This window comes from Dermacentor andersoni, chromosome 4 (assembly GCF_023375885.2).
Source record: "Dermacentor andersoni chromosome 4, qqDerAnde1_hic_scaffold, whole genome shotgun sequence".
Taxonomy (NCBI): domain Eukaryota; kingdom Metazoa; phylum Arthropoda; class Arachnida; order Ixodida; family Ixodidae; genus Dermacentor; species Dermacentor andersoni.
In genome coordinates, this window is record NC_092817.1 from 129,527,729 (window position 1) to 129,549,486 (window position 21,758).

Here is a 21,758-nt window from a genome sequence, read left to right on the forward strand (position 1 = left end):
CTGTAGTATTTTTTGCTGTGGTCTCCGAAGTACACGCGCTCCCGTCTGGGGTGACAGAAACCGCACGTCCTCACTGCGCACTAAGCCAATGTGTAACCATAAAAAGACGCTAAAGACATGCTAAATATTCTTTATCGAACTGAAACGTCCTTGGCAGGAATATATTTCTGACTTTAAAGAGCGGGCGATGGCTCCGTATCTGTGTCATATTGCTAGAAAAATTCGGCATGGAAGCAGAGAACAAACACACCACAAGGGCACAGTTTGATAACGAGGCCTTTATTGCGAGATTAGGGGCAAACGATGAAAAAGTTTTCCCACTTGCATTTACCGCTGGCCCAATTTTTTAGACACGTCGCAATCTGGTCCATGGAGCAGATATTGGGCGGGCAAGAACAACTTAATTTTTTCACCTCTTGAGTGCAGCCCATTTCACGTCCATATTGCTCAATGGTCGAAGGAAATCCGCATTTGCAAACACCGCACTTTAGGTTTACGGTCAGGATATCAATGAAACTTGGGGAACCCGAGATGCCAGTTCCTAAAGACAACAAAGAGCATACATTTTCGAGGCTGTGTGAAATATACATTTCTAAACTACGTTTAGGGGGGAGTATCGTCGCGCAGTGCGTTGAAAATGGATGAGCGCGCCTGTCGATGGTGATGACTGGACGGTGCGCACTATACCTTCACTTATGCGCTCCGCTATTCACGTGTCATTTGGCGTCGATACTACATTGTTCCTTTCATCCAACCTTTTTCTCATCTTCATTACAGCCAAAAACACACAAACATGTAAATCCCTGTGATAATTGACAACAAACTTTCTTGAGACGCCTAATCGCATGTTTGGCAACATAGTCACACGAATATTCACATAAAATTGCACTGCATCTCCACCTCTTAAAGGCATCCTTACTAGATATCTGCTCATGAGTTTTAATAAGAAACACTAGGCGCTGGCATCCCGCACTGTAGCTATTTATGTGCCATGAAATTCTCAGATGAAAAATATATTTGCACTGGGAGATATACCAGAATACAACCGACGATCACAAAATATTTCTTCCTGGAGATCAACCGTAGTGTTGTACGTTTTACTGTCTCCTTTCGACTTGAGATGATTGTACAAAGTTCAGCATGCAAACAAACAAAAAAAAAACAATCTCCGAAAAGAGTGCAACTATTGCATTTCCTAAATGTAAAAGAAGCAAATGTGCCAAAATTGCACTGAGGGCGAACGCACCGCAGCTATGAAGCGCTGGAAGTTCTACAATAACCCGATCTGAAGAACATCGTCTTCACCAGTTAAGTGTTACAATTGGATGAATGCTGCCATCAAAACGGGATAGTAGGCTATACTCACCGTTATATCCAGTGTCTGGGCCTTCTTCTTCGGGACTGGGAGCTAAACATAAATAAAACATACATACTTTACATGTGCTGCGTCGAAAAAGTCAGCATTTGGTGACTTAAAGAAAGTCAGACAATCACTAGAAAGGGAAAGGTAAATGCATAGCACGAAGAAGTTACTATCACATAATATTATTGCGTCCAGAAGACTGATCCTCTTCAGAGACAAAGATATGTAGGGACTGTTAGTTAAAAGGCAGTGTAAGTTACAGAAGCTTTGGAATCAGTGACGCCGAGCCTATTTGTTACGTAACACAAAAAAAGCAAGGCACTTTATAGCCTGAACATGTACACAGTGCAACGAATATTTTATGCAAATTTTCCGTATCGCCATTTAAAGATAATTTGGCGAGGCACTGGGCGTTTGCTAACCGTACAAATCCGGTGCGTGATGATGCTAATTCCTTCAAACCAAGGGGATAACGTTGAGAACTCGACACACCTTGACACATCTATAGAACCGTGGTGCTAGGCAATGCTAGTACACGAAGAGCTCACACGACGCGTATTTCCTTTCCTATGAGACTCCGCCGTCTTGATTCACGCAACCTTAAAATACGCATTGAAATAAATTCTATGCACGGCACTTGCAAAGCGACTTCCGTGGTTCACCACAATTTGTCGAATCTACCTAGTCCCTTTTTTGGCGTCTGCTGTTTGTTTGACCAGATTCAGACTTTATCTGACCAACCTTCCCGTGTTCTAAACATTCTTGTCGAATACTCCCGATCGATCTCCTTATCCTTATTAAACACATTTCGTTCGACCTAAATTAAGATTGGCTGTACTCGTTCGCTTCTGCTTCAGGCCGGGCAGAGCACTGTATAAGATAAACGAACTACTTTTTAACGCCAAACTGGATGGTTATATAAAGTAAACAGCTAATATTTCGTTCATTGAACTATATACAGCTCAAGTTTTCCTCCAGCATAACAAAAACCCAGCTGAATCTTGATTTCAGTTTTCAATGCTTTGATCGACAGCTTGAGGCATCAAGCTAAGCGTACGATGCATGATGCTTTGAACACAACATAGATAATTGAGGACTAACATCAGAATTACACCGTCTTGTTTCTTCCTTTAAATAAAGTTTGTGGACGCTAAAATGCCAGGAAAAAGATGGCGCCAACACTCAAAGGTTATTAAATAAATTACATTATTGCGTTTCTGCAAGCAGTTTTGATTACGTTTCTCCGGTGCAGGTTTCGCGATGTCATGAAAAAGAAGGTAAACACGTGGACACAGAGCCTAACAAATGTTGTACAAATGTTGTGCAAAAGCGGGAAAGAAAAGTTACCGTGACTTTAATAATATTATGTATATCATTTTTGATCTGCCATAGCACCACCAAGAACCCGCCGGTTTTCACTAGTTACAAATCGCGCTTTATCCGCGAAATCGTATTTTTGTATTCTCACTTTTAGGAGCACACTACGGTTCTTCACATTAGAGTTTTCACAACGCAATATTAGGTTACCGCTCACCTGTGCCGCAGCGATGCCAACCAGTTTATCCATCAACAGCGTCTAAGTTGAACAAATATGAGTTCTTCAAATGTCTACAATGAAGATATTTTGAAAAAAACCGCCAGGCTTATAAAAACAATGCCACTTTTCGTGTATGCTACGAAAGTATGAATTCCGAGATTAAATCGCCTCACCTAGCAGAGACCCCTAAGTAAAATGCTTTGGAATGCGTATGCGGGCCACCATAAAGCGTCACGTACATTTTTAAATATGCTTGATTGAGTGCGCGCACGCTGTAGCTTATCTTGTTACTAGCACGTACGTTATGCAATGTTACGGTACGCTATTTGACGAGCTGCCCATACGTAGTGTTTCAGTGGCGCTAATAAATAGCTTCCTCAAGCAAGGCAGTGCACACGGCTCCTGATTCAGTGAGAATTTTCCTGGTAGCCAGTCTCCTGCCGTCGTTGACCGCCAGCAAGTTAGCTATAAGTGTACTCGAACGCTGAATTCCCTTGATTCATAAGGAGTAAACACCAAACCAGGCTAATATGTGACCTTGTTCAGCAGTTATGGCGTCCTCAGGTGTGCAGAAACTCACTAGCATAGAATTTCATGGTTCGTGTGCCGGACTAACATGTTTTCGACATGGCACCAGCACCAAATATCACAACGCAGGTTCATGGTTAACTTGCGCGCCTGTACCTGTACAGCATAAAGTAAGCATCTCGAAATAACGCAATCATATTGTTGCAGAAACCACTGCTTTGATCGAGTTGTCAAGTGTGAAAAACGTTAAGGTGTGCGTCCTCATGACAAGATAATTGTCCTCTTCCCATAAAAGCGTCATTTTACGCTCTGAGCAGACACAAACGGAAGGACGAAGAGAAGAAGACCCCAAGGTCATCAGCTCGTCGACTGCAGAACCTAACGAAGGTACTGGTACATCAACAGGTTCCGGATGTTTTACAAGAAGACATCGACTACCACAAGACCCCAAGGGGTAATTGGAGGCCCTCTTGGCCGCTGCGTTAGGCGAGAAATGACCGACCTGTCGAGTGGGAGAAACGTTGAAGCGGGCGTTTGCATGTCGACATAATTGCCCTCTTCCCCCAAAAAGCGTTCCCATTTGTGCCCTGAGCATACACAAAGGGAAGGACAAATAGAAGAAGGCCCATAGGGCAGGAGCTCGTCGAATGTAGAACCTGACGAAGGCACTGGTACTTCCACAAGTTCACCAAATTTTCTAAAACGTCGATGCCCACAAGACCACGAGGGATTATTTAAGGTTGTCTTGCCCCCCGTGTTATGCAGGTTGTGTTCTACCTGTCAAGTGTGAGAAACGTTCACACCGGCGTTCCTTTGTCGACATCATTTCCCTTTTCCCAGAAAAAGCATCGCTCGTTTCTGCCCTGAGCAGACATAAAGGGAAGGACGAGTGAAGAAGACCGGAAGGGTAGGCGCTCGTCGACTGCAGAACCTGCCGAAGTGACTGATACTTCCTGAAGTTCCCCAGTTTTCCCAGAAGACATCGACGGCCACAAGATAGTGAGGGGTTAGTTAAGACCGTGCTGGCCCCGTGTTAAGCAGAACTGCTCGAGACTCGGATAGAGCCACAACCATGTACCAATGAAGTGAATATTGTCTTTTCTACTTTTTTAATAATCACAATGCCTGCCTCCGTCGTCGTTTCCTGACTCTTGCAGTGGAGATCCACCTCACGCAGTCGAGATTGTTTCACCACCTGCATGGAACGTGCGCAAGTGCCCATTGTACCAGTTGGGGTCGGGCAGGAATTAAGCGGTAGCTGGCCCTTGACGCCGTCCGCCTCATCGACGGTAAGGACGTTGTTGAAGGGACTTGTTCCCATCGAGAACAAGGAATATGGGATTTATTTAACAAATCTACATGAAGGGTGTAGAACGTTACATTTATTCAGGCTAGCATGACTGAAAAAGAAAGCACACCGAACAGCCGGAAACGGCTGCTTCAAAACCCTCTGTCCTCCCTAGATCCCTAGGTGAGGGAAAATTGCCGTTCAACCTTTGTCCGATGGGAGCGTCCAAAGTCATTGTAGTCGACCCGCCTTTGAGGGGGAAGGTTCCCACTTTCCGTTCCACACTTTGGTTTCACTGAACACACCAAAGGTGAGAGGGTTCTCGTAGACAGGGTTTGATAGGCTTGACCCAAGCAGGCACCTCTTGATTTCAGAGCTGACCCCGCAGTTAGACGGCGCGTCTGTCCATTGACTGTGACGATTTCTGGGGCCCGTGAGAAAGCACCGCAAAAGATCCTTTTCCAGGAGTTCCCTTGCTCCAAGTAGACCGTGAAGGTGACTGCGAACCAACTAACAATACTCGGTCCGCCGAACGTTGCTAGACTTGTCGGCGCCGTTGGGCTGTCTGAGGAAGCGCATTGTTGGCTTTACAAAGGGACTCGTCGCAGCGGGCCGAGAAGGGTTTGAAGGTCGCTTCTCAGAAGATCACCACCCCTGCAGGTCGATCGAAATAACTGCAGAGGGCTGGGAAGCGTTTGCATTTCAGTACGCCTGCAGGCCGATCGTAACACCATACGCTCTTCTATGGCTGTCTGGTAAGAGTAGCCAAGGGAATTGCAGTCTTCCAAGGAAACTGAAAAATTGCCACTCTGTGTTTGTCTGGAGATATTCTCCTTTTGTGTAGCCGCGGAGGAGTTATATCTTTTGATATGTCGTACGCTGCGGCGCAAGCTTTCCTATCATCACATCAACGATTAGCTCTACTGCCGCGTGAAGAAACTACACCTCAATGGCTTAAACAGCCAGGTACCACCTCTGACAGCAGATGGCGCCTGAAACACCGATATCTTACCTTGCTACGGTAGGAGTCGCTGTTCGCCATACATTGCATTCTCACTTTTTAACTCCCACGAATACGTTTAAGGAACGTTTCGATCACATTCATCGCTACTTCTCAGGAAGTCTTTCACAGCGGTGATGCGCCTGCAACGGAACTCCAGCTTACAAGCGCGACACATTTTGCGCTCGTGCCAAAGTATGCCGCGCATGTTAAGTGCCACACAATCACTCTTGATGCTTTTGAAGCTTTCTAAAATCAAAGTTTGCAAACAAAGACAAAACTTTGTGGGCGTAATTGTGTGTGTGTGTGTGTGTGTTAGCGCTGACATTCACAAACGCCGTTCTGTTCTTAAAATTGGACATCTTGTGGTTGCCAGTTAACCAAAGATCGTTTGGCCGGTTGGATTTGGGAGCCCAGATTGAAAGCACGAATGAGGCACCGCCGGTATACATGGCTCGGGCCTGTTTTGAAGTAACAGAAACGCAGAACAAGCTTACTTTTGAAGAAAGACCCCGGTACGTGGTTAGAAATAAGTGGGTGGCTAAAGTCCACGAACAGTACCTGAGCAGTCTGCAGACAGAATACAGGAGGAGGCCACGAAAATCAGCGACCAGGTACAGGGTAAGTGAAAGTGTAAACATGCAACCAGTGGGCGAGGAAAGAAAGTGCAAAGGGCAGAAGGAGTGAACTGGATGGAAAGAACGGAAACAAATCAGACCATGGTTATTTACAAGAATAAAAAAAAAGCAATTTGAAGGTAAATTTTGCACAATAACATGAAAGGAAGGGCTTTGCTATTAGAGGTTCAGGCTGTTTGCCTAAGGAAAACAGCATAACAGGAGCAAATATTAGCAACCAGATGAGTACGTTTATGCTGCAGCGAAAATTCGAACAGCACTCAAACCAGCCAAATGGCATACAAACGGATTGAATCAGTGAAACCCGTGGGTGACGTGCACCTTCCAGAAGCTCTTGGAGTTTCTAATGTTCTTGCCAGTGATTGATCAGGCATGGGTTCCAAGGGGAAACGGTGTTTATTACCCGAAGCTGGTTTCATCAGCAGCATGGTTACATCAGAAATAAGCGGTTAGCGCTCATAGCACGGCATTATGAGCACTTGTGCGCACATGCGCACTAACAGCAGCCTGCTTATAAGGCGCGCTATCGCCGACACAACAGATTTGGAGTGGACGGAAGAATTAACTGCTGCGGCAGTAATCTAGTATAAATGCTGCGAATTTGTCACTGCATTTAAACAGGGCCACGATTGTTTAGCGACGCCTTTTCCCAGTGTTAATGCTTTTCTCGCTTTTCGCGTTTGTTCGTACCTGGGGGCAGCGTCGAATAAGGCGGCTCACGAACGCGAAAAGCGCCGAATGGTATTAGTACCGGGAAAAGTCGTCTCTACAAATGCGCGGCACTGGGGTCCTATTCTGCGACGCCCACTTCGGCGATACTAACGCCTTCGCGTGGCATGGTGCTCGACCAGCCAATGAGCACATCTTATTTTGCTCAATCATCAAATGAGCGCGTGGCTTACGGCGATGCTATCGCCTAAAGTTGTCGTCGCAGAATACGTCCCCTGGAAACCGTCTTCGTCATGACACCATAGAGAGTTCCAGATTACTGAATGCCGTAGAGCCATTCCACTTGCGACGGTGACGAAGTTCCCTTGTCCTTAAGCATTTCTTGGCCAGATTGCAGAGGCAGAGTATAAAATACTTAACTCTGTCTCGTGCGGCAAACAAGTTAAAATTGAGTCTGAGACGAGCGTCACAGATTTTGCACAGACGAAAGCCCTTCATCAGCTCTTCCAAAGTGAGATCTAGAGCTGATATTTCTTTTTCGAATCAGTATGTAGGTGCTCTATGTGAACGTAACTCACGCAGGGAGTAATCTTATACCAGGAATACAATCGTATGAATATTTATATCCGCAGAAGTAAAATCCCTCGCTCTCTTTCTTTGACCGTATGGTTGCTATTATAAACGAGATATGTGGAAATGTGCGTCGAGCACTAGACGTTTGCAATATACATGAGCAACCTATAGGGCCCTCTAGCGTAAAAATATTACAATCTGTTGTTATTCCAATCTCCTGACGTCAAATTTAGGTAACCACCGACCCAAGCATCGGGCGGTAACCCGCAGCGTTGTATGGAAAGCCAAATGAAACGCGCTCCTCCTTCTTTGGAGGTTACTTTGTTTGCTTTCAAAGCGAATAGCGTTGCCTACCTTCAGCAGATTTCTTCACCGTACTGGGGGGAAGACGACGAAGTCGAAGATAGCGGACGTGCTCCGCATGGGCTCCCGCTTTGAGACCGTTTTTCGGTGGAACTCCCTGTGCTGTGGACTTGCTTTTGGTGGGATTGTCCACAGGAAGTTGCCCTCTCCCTGCGGACACCTAATTTCGGCAAGTTTGCCCCCTTTTTAGGGGTTTCTTCCCTCGCTTTTCGTGCTCAACCACCGCGCGGCAAAGTTAAGCCTCATCATTAGGCCGAGCCGCCGCCGACGGCACCGGGCTCCGGGGCGGTGACTTGTGGTTGTGGGCCTCTGTGAGGCTGAAGACAATGGAGTACTCCGTTGAGGGAGAGACTATAACGCCCGAAGAGTTCGAGGCGGGAGAATGGGCCTGGGTTTTGCGGGCTCAAGATCGATTCAAGAAATCTGTATACGGGAACCATACCGAGAGTAGGCCTAGCGAGAAGCAGGCGGGCAGCGACGGGCGCCAGACGCACGGAGCAGAACAAGTCAAGCGCGGGAAAGCGCCGGTGTGGAAGAAACGGGGACCGTTTCTGAAGATGCCACCCAAGGACTTCAAGGTTGTGTGCCGACCCAAGAATTGGGACTTGAGTATGGTGACGTCGAGGGAACTCGGATATGCCTTGAGAGCGGCAGCGGAGCTGACGAATGCGACTGCGGCGGAGGAAGACCTGGTACGGGTCAACGAGACAAATAACACGATGACGGTGAGCACGCCGTGTATGCATCGCTGTGGGGCATATGCGAATGTAAAGACGCTCAAGCTGAGCGGTCATGACCTTGAGATTTCGGCGTACGTGGCGGCGCCGGAGAATTCTGTGCGCGGAGTCATTTACAACGCGTACAACGGATGCCCACTGGCAGAAGTTCGGGTGGGATTCTTGTAGAGGAATGACGGCATAGAAATTCTGGATGCCAGACCTTTGGGAAAGTCGAAGGCGATTCAGATAACGTTCGGGGGGAAGCATGTTCCCTGGCAGGTTATATACTGGAACTGTTGGTACGCGGTGATTCCGTACAGAGAGTTAGTCGAGACCTGCTATAACTGCAGACGAGTGGGACATCGGGCGGACGTTTGTTATCGTCCGAAGACTAATCTGTGTCGCCGTTGCGGAAAGGATCATCCTGCGCCACCGGACGGAGAGCCGCTGACCTGCACTCCGGACTGCATCGTGTGCCATGGGGCGCACAACACGGGGAGCCGGAACTGCAAGTTTCGTCTAGCCCGTAAGCAGCCGACGGGCCTGCAGCAGGGCAGCGAGGACAACGGCCAAACTGACAAGGAGGAGCGGCGTTCGAGGCCCAGGAAGCGGTCATGCAGCGGTGCGAGAGACGATAACAAGAGCAGGGACCGGTCCACTTCCTTCCCACCACTGCCCGGACCCGAGCGTGGCAAAGGAGAACAGGGTTCCAGTCATGGAAGAAGTCCCAGTGCCACGAGAAAAAAGGTGAGCTGGCCCTACGTGGCCTCCCAGAGTGAGACTGCTCGAGAGAAGGAGCTACAAAGGCAGGTGCAGCAGCAGGCTGAGACGATTAAAAAGATGGAAGTCAGGATGGCAGAGATGGAACGCGCGCTTAAAAGCGACAAAGGACAAAGGGTACAGACGCCGGTGGTCCAGGCCCCACTGAAAGCAGCACAGGCGACTGCTTCTCGCGAGAGCGAGAGCACAGCTATGGAGGTGGAGAACCGGGGGCAGCTTAAGAGGCCGCCATCGGCGGATGAGGGAGCTAATGCAAAAAGAGTGGCAGAAACTTCAACGGCGGACACGCCGCAGCCAGTCGTTAAAGTCACTAGTCTTAGGGGGGAAATGTCTGCCCTTGCGGACAGAATAGGAAAACTGGAGGAAAGACAGGATAGGTTGGAAGCTCGGGTCGACAGGATCGAAGCCAGACTAGACAAGATTGAGGAGCGTCTTGACGCCTTCACCAATGACATGCGGGCTTTCCAAACACAGGTTATGGGCATGTTTCAACAGCTCAATGCTACGCTACAGGCTAGATTGTCTCCCGCTGTCGGCCAAGCGCCGATGTTAGTGAACCTAGTGCCTAATCATGGCCCCTCGCCAGCAAATTGAGGTTTGGCAGTGGAACTGCAGGGGCTTCCGTCGCAAGCGGGGGAACCTGCAATTGCACATACAAAATTTGGACACTAAACCTGACATTATAGCTTTGCAAGAGGCTAGTGGCTGGGTGAAATTACCGGGATTTAAGGCATTTACACCGCCAGAGATTGATCGGGGGGGTGTGTCGAGCGTCTTCACGGCCGTGCTAGTCCATCGCAACGCCACGGCGATTCAGCATACCATAGATAGCAGCAGAGAGGACTACGTCCTGCTAGAGGTTCTGCCCAAAAGAAAGGACGATAAGAGTCTCTTTGTACTTAATGTATATTCTTCTCCTAAAGATAAAGGGCTGGGCTTGCCAGACCTTTTGATAAAGACGCAACGGCTAGCGGCTAGGGCTCAACTCATCGTGGTTGGAGATTTCAACACGCCTCATCCGGAGTGGGGCTACATCCGAGCCGCTCCAAAGGGAAATAGGCTTTGGCGGGCAGCTCAGGACCTACAATGGACAATCTTGAACAACCCGCTAGATCATACGAGGATAGGCAACAGCGTTAGCACAGACACCTCTGCGGACCTCACATTTGTTAAAGGTATTAGGGATGCAAAGTGGGTAAATACGGGACAGCCACTGGGCAGTGATCACTATATCCTTTCCACGGTATTTAGTGCTGCTAAGCACAAAGACAGGGTAAAAGGACCTAGAGTGACGGATTGGGACAGATTTCGGAAAGTCAGGAAAAACACAGTGAGCGGGGAAATCGAGGACTTGGGAGCCTGGGTTGAGGCGCTCAAGCAGGACGTGAAGGGTACCACAGAAGAGGTTCCGACGGTGGAGGAAGGTTTTACGGCGGACTCTAGACTGTTACACATGTGGGAAGCACATGCGAGTCTCCTTCGGAGATGGAAGAAACAAAAGCATAATGGGGTCCTCCGTAGGAAGGTCGCCAAGCTAGAACGAGAAATCGAAACCTACACGTTGGACTTGCAAAGCAAACAATGGGGGCAGATTTGTGACAGGATGAATGGGCAATTCGGATGCAAAAAAACATGGCAGTTGTTGAGGCACCTTTTAGATCCGGCGGCAACCAAATCGGCGCAGAAGGGTCAAATGGCTAGGTTAGTTCATCAGTATCAAGGCACGACTGGGGAGTTCATTCAATAACTCCGAAGTCGTTACATAAACGGCGAGGCGGGCGGTTTCTTGCCGGATTACTCGGGAGAGGAAAACTTCGAATTAGATGCGGACTTTACGGTGGCGGAGGTGGAGTTTGCAATGGGGCAGCTTCGTACTACGTCGGCAGCGGGTCCGGACGGGGTTACTAATAAAATGCTGAGGAACCTGGATTTCAAGTCAGTGGGGGCGCTCACGGACTTGATGAACAAATATTGGGCGGCCGGGGAGATCCCGGCAGAGTGGAAGCATGCTAGGATTACATTTATTCCTAAACCAGGGAAGAAGATCTGTATTGAGAATCTTCGACCCATCTCGCTGACGTCCTGCTTGGCCAAATTGATGGAGCATGTGGTCCTCAACAGGCTTCAGGGCTATGTGGAGGACAAGGAGTTGATACCTAAAACGATGATTGGCTTCAGGGCTAATTTATCAACGCAGGACGTCATGATACAGCTCAAAAAGGACGTGGTTGATCCTGGGTGCGGCACGGGCACCAAGGCTATCTTGGGGCTCGACCTCACAAAGGCCTTTGACAATGTCACCCATGAGGCAATATTAAGGAACCTATCGGACATAGGACCGGGGGGTAGAACCTTCCGATACATCAGATCATTTCTGGAGTATAGGACTGCGGAGATGGTAGTCGGAGAATTTAAATCGGATCCTTTCCCGTTGGGGGGCAGGGGGACACCACAAGGGTCGGTTTTATCGCCGTTCTTGTTTAATCTCGCCTTGATCAAGATACCACCCAGGCTGGCAATGGTATCGGGACTTAAACATACATTTTATGCGGATGACATTACTCTATGGGTAACAAGGGGAAGCGACGCACAATTGGAGGAAACTTTACAACAGGCAGTGGATATTGTGGAGGAGCTAGCGGGGGAGGCAGGACTCTCGTGCTCTCAGCCCAAGTCCGAGCTTTTTGTGCTTAGGCATAAACCAAGAGGGATACATGCGGGGCACTATGTGCCGCCACCACCGCTGAAGGTGAAAGTGGGGGGTGCACCGGTCGCTGAGGTCCAAACGATCAGGATCCTGGGGCTGTATCTGCAGACTAACAGGAAGAATAGGGAGGCCTTGGAAAGGCTCAAAAATACTGTCAATGCTACCGTGAGACTTATCAGGAGAATCGCCAATCGTAAACAAGGCGTCAAGGAAAAAGACTTGTGTAAGCTGGTACAGGCGTTTGTGCTCAGTAGAATAGTGTATGCGACGCCTTATATGAAAATGGACGCGACGGAGAAAGGCAAGGTGGAGGCTATGATTAGACAGGCGTATAAGGCGGCCCTTGGGTTGCCTAACAATACTTCTACCGAAAGGCTGCTGGGATTAGGGGTGCACAACACCTTGGAAGAACTGCGGGAGGCACACTTGGCGATGCAACTCAGTAGACTTTCCAAAACGAAAGTAGGGAGGGATATATTGGAAGGGATTGGCATTGGAGTTGATCCTCCTGCTGGGGACATGAAAATTCAGGTGAAGCGAGAAATGCACAAGGGCTTGTACATAAAACCTTTACCTAAAAATATGCATCCGATACATCACGAGAACCGTAGGAAGGCAAGAGCCAGAGCTTTACATTCTAAGTACGGGAAGTACAACGGGGCAGTCTACGTAGATGTCGCCGTGTATAAGAACAAGGACGCATTTGCAGTTGCGGTGGTGGACGGGCGGGGACGCTTAGTCACCTCTGGATCAGTCAAAACCCGCTCCTCAGAAACTGCAGAGGAGGCGGCGATAGCGCTAGCTATAGGTAATACTGAAGCTGACCTGATTTTCAGCGACTCTAAAACAGCCATCCGAAATTTGGCGAGGGGCAGAATCTCTATCACAGCGGCAGGATTACTAAATCGGGCCACGGGGCGAGGGACTACGGAGGTGGAAATTGTCTGGGTACCGGCCCACTCTGGGAACCCTGGGAATGAGGCGGCTCACATGAATGCTCGAGGTTTCGTCAGCCGAGCAGGTGAGCCGGACGTTCCAGGGAGGTCCACGAGAGATGGGCTGGTGTCCTTTCACGACATTACTAACCATTACAAACTTGAGCGGAGAATTTACCCTCCACCGGACAAGCAATTGGTGAAGGCGCAGGAAAGCGTCTGGCGAAGATTGCAGACGAGATCTTTCAATAACCCATACGTGTTAAACAAAATCTACCCGGACGTTCAGCCGGAATGCAAATGGTGCCAGGAACTGGCCACCTATGACCACATGTTATGGAGCTGTAGCATAGCGCCGCCACCGGCGGATATTATGCGTGATCCTTCTCTCGAGCAGTGGGAGGCCGTGTTGGCCAGCTCAGACCCGGTCGTCCAGACCAGGGCCGTGGAGTGGGCCACCCAGGTCACCGTCAGCCATGAGCTGATGGCCATCTAGCACGGAATCGTCCGCACATGCGTTCTGACGAAAATAAAGTTTTTCCATCCATCCATTCACCGTACTGGCTGACAAGAAGCGAGGAGCATGCTCAAGTGGAGAGGGATTTGATGGGCTCGAGCCAGAACAGTGAAAGTGGATAACCGGCTAAAGAGGGCGGTGCCGGCGTCTGTGATTGATCCACTTCCCCTTACTTGGCTTGCGGTGGATGGTCGAAAATCATGGCAGCGTGCAATGGAACGTTAAAATGCCGCCAGAACGCATCCTCAGCAAAGAATAGTTAGCAAAGTGATGCTACATACTTGCAGAAAGTGTTCGATAACGTCATAGTGCCACCGCAAAATGTTTATCATACGCAAATAGGTCCATTCTCCCCGGCTGCTTCCACCATCTAGCGCCAGAGAAACCGATGGACAGCCATCTTCGGTTCCTTTCAGAATGGGCCAGCCTCCGAATATTATGAGAAAAGTTAGTTTTGTTTGGCATATTAACGCGTCTTTAATACGTACACTACCGACACTATCAGTTTTCGAGGTTTTGTGACAGACAGGCGAAGTGAGCGCAGTGCGGAAACGTTTGATCAATGGCAGTGTATTATGACGAAAAAGGCATCGAATGAGAACTAATTATTTTTCTTTCGTGCAGGCTAATCATGCATAAAAAGTGTGCACGCATCATATCAGATGCGGCGTTTACGCGGTTTTCGTGACTTAGCGTACGGCACGGAGTAAGTGGGGGTGGCCAGAAAATTTGTTCACCGATCATAGAGGGCTGAATGCAGAATTGGAATAGAGAAGTTTGGAATAGGTTTACGTTATGGCGCCTCTACTTTCTCAATGGAAATGAATTTCTTTTTTTGTGAAAAATATATTACTAATTTCAATTATCTGTGATTCACTGTATGACATATGATGACAGTGGCAGCTTGTAGCAAGCAAAATATTAGTTTAGATTCTTCGCGGTCGTATTTGTAAATTGAATGTAATAGAGTAATTGTTAGGCGCGCGCGTAAAGCAGCAACGCCAAGCTTTTACAGGACATTATAGCCCTAAATGAAACACCCCACTGTATCACAGCGCTCCGAATGCATTTAGCGCTCCATAAAGTGCTTTTTGTTTTCTGGAGTACGCTCAGAAGCCATGTTCTTGCTCTTCTCAAAAAACAGCAGGACAGAAGTTGATAAGCTTGATGCTGCTATTCCTAAATTCAAGTTTGTGTTGCTCGCAGGTTAACACTTCAGAAGGCTTGAGCTGGAAAAGGGAAGAAAAATCTTCCAGCTGGAATGCATGTGGGAGTCGCTGTACTTGAAAGTGTATTGCAATCTCGTCGGTGGTTTTTGACATTTGTTATCGTACTTTCCAAAACGATTTCAATGTTATCAGAGAGAATGATTTCGTCGGCCCTCCTTCAACAGGTGCAGTTCTTCACTTCTGTACAAATACTCATTCTTCACTTGTTCCACACGCGTCATTTTTATTCTCATTTTATGTTGTTGAGTCACGCGCAAGTGTAGCTCACTGTTTATTCAGAATTGCTTAAGCGACCGGCATCCCATCAAAGTCCTGCTGGCTCTTTCCGCGGGAGTTTTCTTCATCTGGAGGGTCGGTTAGCATCGAAGGTATAGCGTTCCTCATCAACTGGCGATGCACACTCCAGATCTGCTCAATGCGCTCGAAGAAATGCTCCTCGAAATGGCGCTTGCACGCGACTTATGTATTTCTGAACACGGTGAACTGCCAGCTCCCGTTTCTCGGCAAGTTAGTTGTCTGGTGCCGTCAAAATCAGTGACATTTTAGCAAGTCGCTTGCATGTTTGTAACCAAACTTACGATTCAACGCAATGCAAGGAGTGCTCCTCCAGCTAGTTTTCTTTAGTGCAGGAACACTTTCACTCTCTCTCGAAGCCTAAAAAGCTTCCTGTTCATGAACATCTCCACACTATTCACTTTGCTCCTTAAACTTCTAATGAAACTACAAGAACTCGGAAAACTATCGTACACGGTGCACCGCACCGTGTATTGAGCATGTCAACTAACTATATTGTCACGTAGTAGTGACGGTGAATAATACAGCGGTAAACCTCAATAACCAAACTAACTTTTTATTGGGCGAACTTGTACCCACAAAAGCAAGTCACACAAAACACAGTAATAGCGGCGAACTCGGTCGGCGATCGTCGAAAATCTGATCAGCGGGTCAAGCATGTCAGCGTTTATAAATGCGCCATCGAAAGTTCCAGAGTAATCGCTGGTTTCTGAGTGTTTTCAAGAAAGTTCTACACCACTCGCATCGCGCATACATGCAATCAGATTACACAACGTTCGGCGAATACACACAGCGGATAGAATCGTCGATAACATTCCAGAAACTTCCGACACACGCAGGCGCCTCCTGCGCTGAGCGATAACATTTATTAGACGGTGAAAAGCGCTCACCCGTAAAAGATGAAGTTCACGTGTCAATATAAATGACCGCTTTTGCAAATTACCTTTGGCAGTAAAAACGTCACAGTTTCGTGCGCTCTCAATTTAATGCAACCATTTTCTATCAGAAGTTATTGAGAAAACCAATTATTTCAAATATAGGAAGCGTGCCATAACCGCAGTCTCAGTAGCAGACGAGGCGCCGTTCGGGACAGATCTCTTACGGCAGCACCACTCCTGCTGTCATGACGCATAGAAGCAGCCAAATACGCCGGCTGTCACACCTACCCGTCTAACCACCGCATACACGGCTATGCCTAGAATCCCACGTGCTACTAATCTAAGAGGCCCTAGCACACGGTCGCCGGCTCTTCCAGGAGACCTGCCAGGATGCCGTTGTTACCTCTGTCCTCGACTGCACCAGCGAGCACAGTTTTACATTAGAGTAATATAAAAATTTCCTGATACAGCTTCGCTAGCTTCTCAGATTGGCAGACATCTGCCAGCGGCGCGTTATAATCTGGTATAAATAGAGTTAAGTCATTATTCGCCATCAAAGTGTGGGGACTAAATGATAAACTCAGGGCTACACAGCGATGAAGCATATTTTTCGACGAGTATTCCCTTGAACAAAAAGCTGTTGCTTTCGAAATTACATTTATTTTTAAATTAGACCGAATTGGCAATCTTATGGTGGAAATGACTTTGAACAGTAAGCACGCCGTAACACTCAGCAGCTGTCTCCATTGAAAAAATACATTTCTACGTTAAGATACAAGCAACCTTCGGCTTGTGTCTCCGTGCGGCATGCTTTCTACACACACCTTAAACATTAGAGGTGCCCTGGGAATGCCCAACGAGCTGAGTAGTTATCGCATGGTGCTGTAATAACAGCTGTAAGAATAAATGACGGTATGAGTAAATCAGATGCCTCATTATTGGTTTTATTCAAAAACTGAAGATTCTCAATGGAATCAATTGCGGGCATTCGAAAAAGTTTAGCTCCTTTTATGAAATGGAAGGCCGATAAGAATTTTAGAGGGAATAATTGAGTATGCAATCAAGAGGCAAAAAAAAAAAAAACTTTGCTGATTAAGACGCCTTGTTTCACATGCACAAGTAACTGAGGAAAAACCGAATTACCGCTTAGCTCTCGAACGCCAGGCAAGTAAAAATATCCATATCTTTGCAAATCAACCGAAGTATAGAACTCCAAGTGAGGCTTTATTGAAATCAAACTATGCTATTTCAACTAGGCTTACATGTTGAAAAGAAGAAAGCAAGAACAAGAAACAACGATAAGTAGGCAAGATTATGCGCCATTTAGCAATGAAACCTTTCTGCCTTGGTTCCGACCGACACGTTGAAGTTAACACTTCACGTAAAACGCAGTAAATACTCTACAGGATCGGTTTTATATGCTTGTGGATGCACTTTTTGCGGTAGTTGTTCTGCTAGACAGCATACGTTCATGTAACTTAGTTTCCGCAGCTTGAATAATACTTAGAGCGCAGTCCGTTCAGAAGAAAACAGTGGGCACATAGAGGTTCGAGCAAACTGTCATTCGCATCTATGGTTTCCACGTGCTGGCTCCAATAATTTTAATGCACCGTACATTACGTGGGATTATATATTCTAAAATAGTTCACATCTAATTGTCCAATCATTCGCTAACTGAAGCGCAGAAATGTATTATTCATTTTTATCTTAACGCACTTGTTGTATTTGAAAGATTTAGGTCTTTCTTGTTAACTTTCGGGAGCAGCGTAACATTATTCTTTTGAAAGGCAGAGGAATTAATCTTTGAACCGCAATTGGCGGCTGCTACCAATTCATCTGATGGTTGCCACTGGCCTTCCATTTCTTGCCAACTTACTTGGCACAATAAATAAAAATAGGCAATAAACAAAGATACCTTCGCGAAAAAAGAAAATAATCACTAAAGATAGCGCAAGCACCGGCAGAATATGTCCATAATTCACCTCATTTTTACAAACTCCTCATGAAATCGTGGCTTCATCTGCGTTTTATGCGTGCCAGTACTTCTAAATAATCCGATTGCCGTACCATTCCCCACAACATTTATAAAACTTGCAAAACGAAGTGTTTCTTGCACGTAAAAGTAATATGGTCATTGAATTAGAGAAATAACTAGCAGTGCGACAGGAATGTGCACTAGAGAAAAGCTTTAGCCCCGCGTTATGGCTACTATCATCGAGCATTTTGTAAAAGGCGATTTAATAGCAATAATACCTGATTAACTTTCACTTACCCATATCCAATAATAGATCAATTTTGTGTCCCATGTGCGGGTCAATCCTGTGTCGTCTTACCGCTCGACCTGGTGAAAAATAAACAATAAAATAGCACACATGGGCTAAATAAATAAATAAATAAAGATATATATATATATATATATATATATATATATATATATATATATATATATATATGCTGGAAAGGTGCTTTTGTTAGAGATTCTACAGGCTATATATATATATATATATATATATATATATATATATATATATATATATATATAATAGCCTGTAGAATATCTAACAAAAGCACCTTTACAGCAAGTTTGCAGTCATTCATCTACGTACCGAATTGTGTAAGACAACCTTAACTGAACCCAATTTATTGATTGCAAATTTCACCGCTCATATCTGTAAATTCAGTGGTCGGTAGCTTAATGGGCTGCGTCATAGTCACCATGACAATTATGTTAGTGCAGTTTTATAGAATTTCAACATATTTTTGTACAGAAAGTATCATATAAGTCATATGATTCAATATTGTGGCATGCTATAAACTAATCACATACGGAAAATATTGCGAGGCTGTATATCTATCAGTGGTTGCATTCCAAGTGAAGCAACTCAGCCATTAGATAATGCTTCATTATTTCTCGGCTTCAACTCAACATGGACAGAAGCACCATAAAAGGAAACATATATATATATATATATATATATATATATATATATATATATATATATATATAAGACAATTGATCTGAATTCTTTATTTACCTAAGGTATCACTCTGCTACGGTACACAAGTAATGTATTTTTATTCAACTAACCCAGGTAACGAATGTGACAGAATATTGCTGAGTTTTATGCCTAAATTACAAGCGTCCTCGTATGAGTGATGCGTTGCGCCATGCAGCGTGTAGCAGGTGACATGATGTGCTGCGGGTGCAAGGGTCAGGTTGTGAGGCCCAGCCGAGAATGTAGGCGCCTCACTGAGTCTGCTGTGTCCACACGCAGCCAGGTTTGGAGTTCACGTCGTCTGCTGAATTTCGGAGTGGCGGCCAAATTGTTCAAGGGAGGTGTAGTATCGACACTTTTTTTTTTTGCCACACACTTTCAAGCTTCCCGCTGCCGGCTCTCAGCTTAACCTATTCATGTGCGTATTGATCAAATTTAAATCTGCTTTTTTCCGAAGAAATTGAACCAGAAAATTACCGGCGTGTTACAGTCGAGTATCAAACCAAAACCTCCTTTGCGGCTTTGGGAACATCCGACGTCAGAGCCGTCAGATGAAACGTAATCACCATCACGAGATGGCGGCAGAGTTCTTTCACTTGGAAGTGGCTGAAGCTTCCGTTTGTGTTTGACTACGATCACTTTCGAAGAAAATATTACTTTGGCGAGATTTCGCGCGACTCGGCGCCGGATGCGTCACCGTATACAGCCCCAAGCGTTTCTGGCGCTCTGCGAAGCTCACTGTCCGCGATAAGTTCCTGGAACACTCACAGCCGCATACTTCTACAAGTCACTAAAGTTCTTGTATTAGTGATAGTCGTATCTCTAAAAGCGGTCCCTCAAAAATACCGCCTTCTGTGCTTAGTATTTGAGGCCACTGAAGCGCAAATGGCGTCGATGAAAAAAAATCTTCCCATCGATGACAGGATAATTTAGCACTTGTTTTCTTTTTCTCTTCGGAAATGTGAGAACGTGCTATATTTCTCTTTTATAAAGCAAGCACCTGTTATATTCAGCCTTATTTTTGTTTGCTTACTTAATCCGCGTGAGAATTAGGTGGCGGTTTATACGGCGGCGCATTAGAATCGTAGAAATACGGCATCTTTAGGTGCGTGACCCCACGCGTGTTTATTTGGTGCATAAACATTTATAGCCACATTTCTACGAGTCTTACACGGTGTAATTTTCGGATACATCAATATAGCTAACAATGCTTCACCTATCGGGATAAACAGCGGGTTAAACAAGTTCAGGCTGAATGAGCGCGTCGACATGTCCTCTCTTAAACATTTATTTGCGAGTATTTGTTTTTATCTCTGAATCGGCGGTCATTTTGGCATTCATAATTCTTTCGGTAAATCGGAATGCGATTCAACGTATAGTTGACCTCGATGAAACACAATGTTTTCCTTCGCAACTTGGGAGATGAGATCCTAGCGGTGTTTCGTGCAGTGCATGAAAGGTAAACGTCAAACTGAACGCGCTAGAAACGTTCATGTTTGCAACATAACACTGCACACAGGGCACAAAATATCTAGAGGAACCTCCAACAAATTACAGACTACCTCGCAGCTGTCACAGTCTGTCTCCTTTCAGCTCCCCAACGTCAAGCGCCAGCGTCTGTACTCCACCATGGTACCCCGGCCAGCAACTCAGAATGTGGTAATAGAATTGGAGGGGGTACCGCCATAAGTGGGGCAATCTGCAACTACACGTCCAACACATCGGCTCTCCGCCAGATATAATTGCCCTCTAAAAGCTAAGGGCCTGGTCAAATCTCCCCCATGATGTGCTGGACCCACGCGCGGAATCCTCTTCCAGCGCAATATCACCACAGTCCAGGATACTATCTATAGCTCATACGCAGAGCTAACCTTGAGTTGACGTCATTCCCCGAAAATAAAGCAGGCATAAATATTTTTCTCCTCAAACTCTATAGCTGACCCGAAGACAAACGACCTGTCATCCTGGAGCTCCCCTAAAAGGTAACTCGTCTAGCGGCCAAACCCCACTCTTCATAGTTTGCGACTTTAATGCCCACCACTAGGCGTGGCGTCAACGCAAGAATAACGCAAAATCACTCAATTATCGCTCACCGCCCAGAATCTCGGCCTCACCATACTAAGCAACCCATAAACCACCACCCGCATAGGTAACCATGTTGTCATAAATGAGTCCCCTGGCCTAACCCTTGGAAACATATATGGAACGTTCACTGGTCTAACTCCAGTCACAGTCTCGACAGTGATTACATTCTCCACACAACCTTCCACATCACTCCTCCCAAATTTCTTCCTCTCCGTGCCGAAACCACAGATTGGGACAAGAAATTACGCCTACAGGACGAAACCGGACTCACACATAATAATGACATTGACCATTGGGTGCACACAATCAAAAAAGACATTTCAGCCACCGCGAAAGACATGGTAGGTCTTTATTCCAACCCCGCATGTCGGAAATGGCACCAGCTTTCTTAAATGCTGGAACGGTCAGCGGTATAACCGACAGCTGCGTCGCCAGATCGCAAAAATGGCGCGCCGGATTGAGGTTTGTACGTTCGGTCTGGCGCGACAGCAGTGGCGACAGACATGCGACAGCATGAACAGACAGCTAGGCTGTAAAAAGTCGTGGATTTTGTTCCGACATTTCTTTAATCCTACGCAATCAAAGACCTACCAAAGTGACGTTTTAGTGCGTCTTCTTCATAAATTACCAGATAGTGATACAGATCTGCTCGCGGATTT

The 21,758-nt window shown here is 46.5% G+C and overlaps 1 protein-coding gene across 2 annotated transcripts in view; it reads right to left on the bottom strand.

Annotated features, from left to right (window-relative positions):
- Positions 1-258: 258 nt before the first annotated feature.
- LOC129386464 (uncharacterized) overlaps positions 259-21,758 on the bottom strand; it is a 34,595-nt gene continuing 13,095 nt past the window's right edge. The window contains exons 2-5 of one of the 2 annotated variants that reach the window (XR_008613833.1): positions 18,291-18,359; positions 2,898-2,971; positions 1,367-1,408; positions 495-541 (exon numbers count right to left, since the gene is read on the bottom strand). Coding sequence is in view for 1 of the 2 variants with exons in the window: in XM_055074440.2 (XP_054930415.1) it covers positions 291-541; positions 1,367-1,408; positions 18,291-18,359 (362 nt within the window). In the remaining variant the exon portion in view is untranslated. Of the gene's footprint in view, positions 542-1,366; positions 1,409-2,897; positions 2,972-18,290; positions 18,360-21,758 lie in introns of both variants that reach the window. The other variant, XM_055074440.2, reaches the window with a different exon arrangement.